Genomic DNA, 11,007 nt, shown 5'->3' with positions numbered 1-11,007 from the left:
ACACACACACACACACAGACCACACACACACACACACAGACCACACACACACACACACACATACACATACACACACACACACACACACAGACCACACACACACAGACCACACACACACAGACCACACACACACACACACAGACCACACACACACACACACACACACACAGACCACACACACACAGACAGACCACACACACACAGACCACACACACACACACACAGACCACACACACACACACACACACACACACACAGACCACACACACACACACACACACACAGACCACACACACACACACAGACCACACACACACAGACCACACACACACAGACCACACACACACACACACAGACCACACACACACACACACACACACACACACAGACCACACACACACAGACCACACACACACACACACAGACCACACACACACACACACACACACACACGCGTGTGCCATCGGCATGTGCTGTACGCTGGACCTTGCTCTGCACGGTCTCTGTCCTCTCTCAAGTGTCCAGTGGACGGCCATCAACCTGGAGCAAAACTGGGCCACGCCAGCTCAGGGCACTGGCCCCTCCCCAGGTACAGAGGTGACATGGCTGCACCTGCACTGTGGCCTCCCTCCGCCCCTCCCCTCCGCAGGTGGACCCTGAACGTGGGCCCGCCCAGGAGGCCCACTCAGTGGCGTGGAGCGCGGTGGCCCTCAGTCGTAGGCGGGCAAGCCGAAGAGCTGGGGCTGCAGGTCCTGCAGGGATCGCAGCACCAGGGTGGCCTTGCTCGTCAGGTCGCGGCTCAGGCGCTCATCGGGGACCATCACCACCTGCATCCCGGCTGCCAGGGCCGCCTCCACCCCGTTGGGAGCGTCTTCGAAGACCAGGCACTGTGGGGACAAGAGAGCGAGATGCCGTGCACGCCCACACACCCAGAGGGGCTGAGCGCTGTCCGCGGCACGTGTGCACGGGACAACGGTGCTGCGTGACCTCTGGGTGAGAGGGCGGCAGAGCGGCTGCGGTGGACCCCACAGGGACGGCGGTGGGGAGAGGTGTCCATCGTCACCAGAGCATCCTGGACACGCAGAGAAGCCTTGCCCGGTCACCGCCTTCAGCCTCACCCACGTCCTAAGGATCTGTTGGGCCAACACCGGGACACCTGGGGAGCGGGGGAGGGGCACGCGGGGAGCGGGGGAGGGGCACTCGGGGAGTGGGGCAGGGACACGGAAAGCAAGACCACGTCCTGCCCTGTAGGCACGACACCGCGTCACAGCGGCACGGGTCTCACGTACTGTGGTGGGAAAGGGCAGGGTCGCGGTGCACCAGGGGGTGGGGGCGTGGGGGGATGGGGGGAAGGGAAGGGGACAGGACAGCCCACAGGACTAAGGGCCACTGAAACCCGCCCTGTGCACAGTCAGTCCCCAAGGGCCCAGGGCCTCCGTGAGAACCAGAGGGCAGGCCGCTGGAGGGCCCCTCCCAGCTCAGGCCAGGGGCAGCGGGGGGCCCCTCCCAGCTCAGGCCAGGGGCAGCGGCCCCCCTCCAGGGCGGTGGTTGTGATGCAGATAGAGGACCGGGCCACGTCCCAGGGCAGGCACCCACCGCAGCGGCACCCACAGCCCTGCTCTTCCCGGGCACTCGGAGGCCCGCGGCCCTCCCAGGGCTCTTCCCTGACACGGGCTGGACTCTGGCACTTCCTGTCGCCCACAAGAGCTCCTTCTGAGGGTGGAGACGCCCAGACAGAGGTGGAGGTGGACACAGAGGGACGGTCCACTGCAGGTGGCGGAGCACGGAACAGTGGCCCAAGGGATCAGAACAGGCGGGGGCAGCAGGGACAGTTCCCAGGAAGACGCCGGGCCTCGGGGAGCAGGCCTGGTTCCCCCAGATCCGCACAGACGGCCACTCGGGGAGGACACGGGCAGCAGACACTCAGCCGGCTGAGGCGCTCCGGCTGGGGGCCCACGTGGTCACGGCAGGCAGCCCGCCGCAGGAACGAGTCGGGGAGGCCGCGGCATCTGAAGCCTCGGGCCCTTTTCCTTCTCAGAAGCGTTAGAGGGTAAAGCAGAGCCCGGCTGCTGCCAGGTGCTGTCCACACGGGCCCCAGGGTCCGCGGCCGTCCACGGACGGGGCCTGAGCACTACCAAGACGGGCGCTTCCAGCCGGGACCCCCCCGGGGAAGAGCAGGGAGCTGAACACGGGCAGTGTCCGCGCTGCCCGGCACGACCTGCCACCCAAGCACAAACGCCCTGGTCACACAGGACTGTGCCCGTCAGCCCCAGGACTCCAGGGTCACAAAGGAAAACTCACCAGGAGCAAAACCAGCAGCCACTGGAGACGAAGCTGGTCGACAGACGGAGCTCACACAAACGAGGAGAGCGGAGGGCGCCCTGTGCCCAGACCCAGGCCCACCCGGCCCGGGGACAGCGGGACCCTGGCTGAACCTGGCACGGGCCACCCACGGGAACCAGCCTGTTCTTCCTGCGCGCGACCCTGACCTTAGGTGCGCTCCTTCCGTGAACTGGGCACCTGCCACCTTCCTGGGCCCTACAGGGGCTGCACACCCGTGAGCCAGAGGACAGGCGCTGGGTGCAGGGGTGGGGCTGGGCCGCCTGCTCCCCGAAGGCCCTCTTCCCCAGGAAGCCGCCCTCACCCGGATGTGCGTGGGCCTGCGGGCTGCACCTGGCTCTGCTGGGGCCAGGGGCTGCTTTGGGCAGCCCCCACGGGACATCCTGGGACAACCCAAGGACAGCTTCCTCTGCAGCTGGGGCCGTCACGAGGCGGGGCCCGGCGTCCACTGCACCTCCTCAGAGCCAGGCCACCAGGCGTCTGTGAAGGCCCGTCACGCACTGAGGTGGTGGAGGCTCAGGCTGACAGCAGCCAAGGCCGCCTGCCCTCTCCTCTGCTTGGGGAGGGAGCAGAGCCCAGGCAAGATCACAGGTGAGCGCTGGGTCACAGTCCCCTAGAGAGGACTCTGAACAGCATCCAGGTCCCCGGGAGCCCATGTCCTCTCCCCACCTTGCTGACGGTCCCCAGCTGCAGGAGAGACGCAGAGCTTAATTGAACTGTGGCTGGAGGGGTGCGATTTAGAAGGAGGACGTCTCCCAGGGGAGGGAGGGCAGCGCTTGGATCACGGGGAGCTCCCACGTGGCTTCTCTGAAGATGCCTGAGGTCCGGGTGGCCTCTGGGTCACGCTCCCTCCCTGCTCTGCTCACGGGTTCCACGGGACTGAAGAGGCTCTTGTGCCTTCGCCTTACAGAGCTACACATCCCAGCTGGGTGCAGGGCACACGCCTGTCACCCCAGCACCCCGGAGGCAGGGGCCAGAGGATCACAACCTCAAGGCCAGCCTCAAGGCGACGGAGATCCCTGTGGTTGTGGTGAAACTTCATGGGGGGGTCACATGACGCAGGCGGGGGAGGGCGCAGGACCTGCTCCACGTACCCTGGCCTCCGCACTGAGCCTCGCCACCAACAGCAGGGCGTTAACAGCTGCAAGTGAGCAGGCAGCCTCTGTGAGCTGGTGAGGAACGCCCGCTCTGGGCTGGGGTCATGGCGAGTGGTCGGGCGCTTGCTGGCCTGGCCCGTGGGAGGCCCTGGGTTCAGTCCTTGCACCACATATAAATAAATAAGAGACCCACCACAACTAAAAATATTTTAAAAAGAAAAGGCCCGTTCCCGTGCCGAGCCAGGCTGTATCCAGAGCTGTCGGCCATTTGGGCCAGCTGCTGAGGTTCTGGGACAGCAGTGCCCACAGGACATGCCGCCCGGGGACACGACGGCGTGGAGGACGACAATGGTCCTCGTGCTCCTGGGGACCCGCAATCCCCGCCTGCTGTGGGGACAGCCACGTGGGCACACAGGGGAGGGCATACAGAGGGGACCTGTCTGGGAGGTGCACCTGCAGGAGGTGGTGGGGGAGGCTGCCTCGGGGGCTGCGATCAGCCAGGTCATGGGACACGGAGACAGGCATCGCATGGACATGGTGCCTGCTAAGCCGAGGCCGAGGCAGGAACCCCAGGAGGGGAGCCTCGCGGAGCTGCAGAGCGCTCACGGCTGCCCGTGGCGTGGAGGCCCTGGTGTGACGGACACCCTGGCGGCCTGTCTGGAGGGAGACAGGAGAGGCTGAGGCTGCGCGGGGTGTCTCACGTGGGGACAGCGAGGAGCCTCGGGCCTTGGCGGAGGTGCTTTCTATACCCGGCACGTGGAGCTGCAGAAGAGGGCAGCCAGGTGGTGGGAGGCCAGCGCCTGGCCAGCTTGCTCCCCGTCAGAGCTGCACAGGGGGAGACCTGCTTCTGTGACTGGCTGCACCCCAAGGCTGTGCCCCTGAGAGACGCCCAGAAGGTCCCGTGATGGCACTGCACAGTCCAGGAATCATTCTGGAACATTCTTTCCATGCAGGGCTGTGTTTGCAGAACGCACAGAGATCCTGGGGGGGTCTTGGGCTCCCGATCTGCAGAACCCCCCGGGCTACCCCCAGTTTCTTCCTGGTGAGGGCACAGGCCATCGGCACAGCCAGGAGGAAAGGTCTGTCACCTGCAGCTTGTGTGTCACCACAGCTGGAACGGGAGCACTGGGACCATCCCAGGAACGTAGCCCGAGCTGCAGGGTCCGGTTGGGCCACAGAAAACGGACAGATGGAGATTTCCCTCAACGCCTCTCAGAAGGTCCAGGGGAAGAGCAGGGCTCTTAGGTCTATTAGACTGGAAACGGACTCGCTCATCACAACGCAGTGCTCGGGGCGACACACACAGGCCACGTCCTCCTCCTCCTCCTCTTTAAACAGTGCAGGGTTGTCTCTGCGGAAGAGACCAGCGAGACAGCACCCTCCCCGGCTCAGAAGACCTCAGAGGCGAGGCCCGCGGTCCCTCTGCAAACACAGCCCTGTGAGGACCAGCCATGCCCGGTCCTGCACCAGGGCGAGCAGGGCACCAGCTCAGGACAGAGGGCACTGGGAGCCGCCTGCCCACCCATGTGGCGCACCCAGCTGCACAGCGGCGTGGCCAGTTGCGCCTGCCTCAGAGCTGCACCCAGGGACAGCAAGGACAGCTGTGCGCAAGGACACTTTGAGGTCAGAGGGAGCGGCTTCCTCTGTCCAGGCGGCAGCGAGTGGCGGTCTCCAGGAGGGGAGGAGGGCCTGCCACCCTGAGGAGCTGGGCACTGGTGCCAACCCTAGGAAGCCCTCCCCTCTGCTGCTGTCCTCCTACTTGTGTGTCCCCTGCCCGCCCTCCTGGCATGGGGTCCCAGACACATGCCCAGGTCTTCGCAGTCAGCTCTTGGTCCCCGGCCATGCTCCTGCCCACGGTGGCTTTCACGCCGTGGTGACCAGCGTGCAGGCAGGCCAGAGGCACAGCCGGGTGGGCCACCTGCACAGCTCCGTGGCGGCACTGGGCGTGTGGGTGAGGCTCAAGCACACACCGTTGTTTCAGGACTGTCACCTGGGAGGGCTGGGCGGGCCTTTAGGGCCACCCCCTGGGCGAGCACTGCGGCCCTTAGCAATGCCAGCTCCCCTCCCCGGTGGTCTTGCCTGGATAAAGCCCCACAGAGAATCTTCCGCAGAGACGGCCCAGGTGGCCCAGGGGCCCCGTGTCCCTGCAGGGCGCCCAGAGTGCACTCTGCTGTGGCAGGAGGGCCGTCTCCTCCCGGCAGGTCCCTCCAGCACAGCCTGCACCCGGGCCTGGATCCGCATTGAGCGTCCTGCCGCGGTGGTGCACTGTGGAGCAGGCCAGGAGGTCACTCCGCACAGCCCGGGCCCTGGGCTGGCAGAGACCCTGCTCTGGGAATGGTCCCAGAGCTCCTGTTGTGGTGACACACAAGCTGCAGGTGACAGACCTTTCCTCCTGGCTGTGCCGATGGCCTGTGCCCTCACCAGGAAGCCACCACTGGGCCCGGTCCAGGTCCCCAGATGACAGCTTCTCAAGAGGCTGTGGGACATGAACACTGCAGGGACCTGCTCACGCAGGGACATGGGGCTGCCACCCAGACAACACAGGGCCTAAGGCGGCTGTAGGCAGCAGACCTCTGGGGACCTCCTCCCCCACCAGCATTTCAGACAAGCACCACGGCTAAGAGTTAGGCATCTGGCAGAACTTCCTACAAAATTCACCCAGTGGCCGCCAGCCACCCCGAGAAACAGAACCAAGAGGGCCTGTTGCCAAAACCAACATGAGTTTCCAAGTGAAAATTAGAATTTTAGAAAACGGGCCTCTCCCGCCATGAGGCTGATCACTCGCCAGGATCGGGACTTTTCTGGGAGACGGTGACCCACAGATGTGAGTGATGTTGTTACAACGAAAGGCTTGAACATTCTGGAGACCTGATTTGTTAGTTAACCAGGATCTCCAAAATGAGGTTATAAAACCTTGCAGGGAGACACGGCGAGGCGGAGAGACAGATTTCAATACCCAAGGGAAGGGTCAGGTCACCGAGACGGCTTCCACTTGTCCTTCGCGGCACCTGGGAAACCACAACTTGTTGAATCTGAATGAAACATCACAGAAAAATCACTTAGGTCATCTGAAAAGATTATTAAAATCTCTTTTCCAACTGATAATCTGCACAAGGCCAGACTTTCAATAAAAGGGGCCCAGATAGATTGTATACACAAAGATGAAAAAGGTACCTTCCATTGAGAAAGCACTAAAAATATTTGAGATATGTAAAAAATTAAAAAAAAAGCTATTTTCAAAATACGGTGCTTATATTACCATGTAATCAGTTTATTATACTTCTTTTAAAATGACTATTTTAAAATGTCAGTTTGACTTTTAACTCAGTAAATAAGAAGCAGCATAATCCATATCAGCCAAAGTCTTATGGACCCTAAATAGTGTTTAAGAGTACAAAGAAATCCCAAGACTCCAAATGTCTAAAACGGCTGTTCTTCTAAACGGTATGGAAATGAGGTGCCCTGACCCCCTTGAATAAAAATTCTAGCTTAGCAGCAACCTTACAGTTTTTATTTTAAACCATCATACGGTGCTTTTTAAATTATTGTTATTACCAGAAGATTGACTTCCTGCCAGGCGTGGTGGTGCACACTGCAATATCAACTATCCAGAGGCCGAGGCAGGAGGAGCACAAGCTCCAGGCCAGCCTGGGCAATTTAGGGAGATCCTGTTTTTAAAATGAAGTTTAAACAGGGCTGGGGAGTGTGGATCAGAGGTGGAGTGCGGGCCTAGCATTCATGAATCCCTGGGCTCGATCCCAGCACTATGCGCTCAAAAAACGCAGCCTTCCTGTAAAATCCTGTGCACACGTGTGTACACACAGAAGCACCTACACACTCAGGTGTGCGCACAGCATGGGAAACTGACACTCTCTGCAGGTCTCTGCACTTCTCAGAGATAACACAACAGCAACACGGCCGACTTTAAACTCTTCTTCACAGGACGTGTCCTGTGTGCTTGTACAGAAATGGCCATGACCCTGACACTGGCTTCACCACCCAGGACAAGCAGAGGGCAGGAACGCGGCCAGCTCCCCCAGGCCCAGCCATCCTGTGGCAGAGGTGCAGACAGTGTCCTGCTGGCGGAAACCAGGGTCCCTCTCCCAACTGCCTGGAAGAGGAAGTGGACAGAGCACAGGAGGGCCTTCTGCAGACCTGCACTCCGCTACCTGCCCTGTGGCCAGTGCCCTCCATCTTGGGAGGGTCTGTCCTGTCCTCTTCTGCCTCAGGGCTCTTTGGCTGGACAGGAGACCCACGGGTGTCCATCACGAGATTTGACTGCTGCAGAGCTCAGCCTGGTTTATCTTCTGTGCTGCACAGAGCAGACCACCTCAGCTGCGCCTGACACACGAACATGGTCTAGGACCCCGAGTCTGTTCCTGGCTTTTATCTATGTTCCCCATCTGTCCTCTATGCCATTTCGAATGAACCACCTCTCACCTCCATCTCACCTCTGCATCATCATCCCCTTTATCACCCACCACCTCTCACCCTCCATCTCACCTCCTTTCTCACCCACCACCTCTCACCTCCATCTCAACTCTGCATCATCATCCCCTTTCTCACCCACTACCTCTCACCCTCCATCTCACCTCTGCATCATCATCTCCCTTTCTCACCCACCACCTCTCACCTCCATCTCACCTCTGCATCAGCATCCCCCTTTCTCACCCACCACCTCTCACCTCCACATCATCATCTCCCTTTCTCACCCACCACCTCTAACCCTCCATCTCACCTCTGCATCATCATCCCCCTTTCTCACTGACCATCTCTCATCTCCATCTCACCTCTGCATCATCATCTCCCTCTCTGACCCACCACCTCTCACCCTCCATCTCACCTCTGCATCATCATCTCCCTTTCTCACCACCACCTCTCACCTCCATCTCACCTCTGCATCATCATCTCGCTTTCTCACCACCACCTCTCACCTCCATCTCACCTCTGCATCATCATCCCCCTTTCTCACCACCACCTCTCACCTCCATCTCACCTCTGCATCATCATCCCCCTTTCTCACCCTCCATCTCACACCCTCCCTCTCACCTCTGCATCATCATCTCCCTTTCTCACCGACCATCTCTCATCTCCATCTCACCTCTGCATCATCATCTCCATTTCTCACCCACCACCTCTCACCTCCATCTCACCTCTGCATCATCATCTCCCTTTCTCACCCACCACCTCTAACACTCCATCTCACCTCTGCATCATCATCCCCCTTTCTTACCAACCATCTCTCATCTCCATCTCACCTCTGCATCATCATCTCCGTTTCTCACCCACCACCGCTCACCTCCATCTCACCTCTGCATCATCATCCTCCTTCTCACCCACCACCTCTCACCCTCCATCTCACCTCTGCATCATTATCTCCCTTTCTCACCACCACCTCTCACCTCTGCATCATCATCTCCCTTTCTCACCCACTACATCTCACCTCTGCATCATCATCTCCCTTTCTCACCCACCACCTCTAACCCTCCATCTCACCTCTGCATCATCATCTCCCTTTCTCACCACCACCTCTCACCTCCAATTCACCTCTGCATCATCATCTCCCTTTCTCACCCACCACCTCTCACCCTCCATCTCACCTCTGCATCATAATCCCCCTTTCTCACCGACCACCTCACCTCCATCTCACCTTTGCATCATCATCTCCCTTTCTCACCCACCACCTCTCACCTTCCATCTCACCTCTACATCATCATCTCCCTTTCTAACTCACCACCTCTCATCCTCCATCTCACCTCTGCATCATCATCTCCCTTTCTCACCCACCACCTCTGACCCTCCATCTCACCACTGCATCATCATCCCCCTTTCTCACCCACCACCTCTCACCTCCATCTCACCTCTGCATCATCATCTCCCTTTCTCACCCACCACCTCTCACCCGCCATCTCACCTCTGCATCATCATCTCCCTTTCTCACCCACCATCTCTCACCTCCATCTCACCTCTGCATCATCATCTCCCTTTCTCACCCACCATCTCTCACCTCCATCTCACCTCTGCATCATCATCTCCCTTTCTCACCACCACCTCTCACCTCAATCTCACCTCTGCATCATCATCCCCCTTTCTCACCCACCACCTCTCACCCTCCATCTCACCACTGCATCATCATCCCCCTTTCTCACCGACCATCTCTCATCTCCATCTCACCTCTGCATCATCATCCCCCTTTCTTACCAACCATCTCTCATCTCCATCTCACCTCTGCATCATTATCTCCCTTTCTCACCACCACCTCTCACCTCCATCTCACCTCTGCATCATCATCTCCCTTTCTCACCCACTACATCTCACCCTCCATCTCACCTCTGCATCATCGTCTCCCTCTCTGACCCACCACCTCTCACCTCCATCTCACCTCTGCATCATCATCTCCCTTTCTCACCACCACCTCTCACCTCTGCATCATCATCTCCCTTTCTCACCCACCACCTCTCACCTCCATCTCACCTCTGCATCATCATCTCCCTTTCTCACCACCACCTCTCACCTCCATCTCACCACTGCATCATCATCCCCCTTTCTCACCCACCACCTCACCTCCATCTCACCTTTGCATCATCATCTCCCTTTCTCACCCAAAACCTCTCACCCTCCATCTCACCTCTGCATCATCATCTCCCGCTCTGACCCACCACCTCTCACTCTCCATCTCACCTCTGCATCATCATCTCCCTTTCTCACCCACCACCTCTCACCCTCCATCTCACCTCTGCATCATCATCTCCCTTTCTCACCACCACCTCTCACCTCCATCGCACCTCTGCATCATCATCTCCCTTTCTCACCACCACCTCTCACCTCCATCTCACCTCTGCATCATCATCTCCCTTTCTCACCACCACCTCTCACTCTCCATCTCACCACTGCATCATCATCCCCCTTTCTCACCCACCACCTCTCACTTCCATCTCACCTCTGCATCATCATCTCCCTCTCTGACCCACCACCTCTCACTCTCCATATCACCTCTGCATCATCATCTCCCTTTCTCACCCACCACCTCTCACCTCCATCTCACCTCTGCATCATCATCTCCCTCTCTGACCCACCACCTCTCACTCTCCATATCACCTCTGCATCATCATCTCCCTTTCTCACCCACCACCTCTCACCTCCATCTCACCTGTGCATCATCATCTCCCTTTCTCACCCACCACCTCTCACCCTCCATCTCACCTCTGCATCATCATCTCCCTTTCTCACCACCACCTCTCACCTCCATCTCACCTCTGCATCATCATCTCCCTTTCTCACCACCACCTCTCACCTCCATCTCACCTCTGCATCATCATCTCCCTTTCTCACCCACCACCACCTCTCACCTCCATCTCACCTCTGCATCATCATCTCCCTTTCTCACCCACCACCTCTCACCTCCATCTCACCTCTGCATCATCATCTCCCTCTCTGACCCACTACCTCTCATCTCCATCTCACCTCTGCATCATCATCTCCCTTTCTCACCCACCACCTCTCACCTCCATCTCACCTCTGCATCATCATCTCCCTTTCTCACCACCACCTCTCACCTCCATCTCACCTC

The 11,007-nt window shown here is 59.1% G+C and overlaps 1 protein-coding gene across 2 annotated transcripts in view; it reads right to left on the bottom strand.

Moving 5' to 3' along the window:
• Positions 1 to 399: 399 nt before the first annotated feature.
• PUDP (pseudouridine 5'-phosphatase) overlaps positions 400 to 11,007 on the bottom strand; it is a 79,149-nt gene continuing 68,541 nt past the window's right edge. For both annotated transcript variants that reach the window (XM_081312139.1, XM_081312138.1), the window contains exon 4: positions 400 to 887. In XM_081312139.1, coding sequence (XP_081168265.1) covers positions 711 to 887 — 177 coding nt within the window. In that variant the 3' untranslated portion in view covers positions 400 to 710. The remainder of the gene's footprint in view (positions 888 to 11,007) is intronic.

This window comes from Spermophilus citellus (genome assembly GCF_964194105.1).
Source record: "Spermophilus citellus genome assembly, contig: SCAFFOLD_438, whole genome shotgun sequence".
Classification (NCBI taxonomy): domain Eukaryota; kingdom Metazoa; phylum Chordata; class Mammalia; order Rodentia; family Sciuridae; genus Spermophilus; species Spermophilus citellus.
This window is presented reverse-complemented; position numbering and strand designations above follow the sequence as displayed.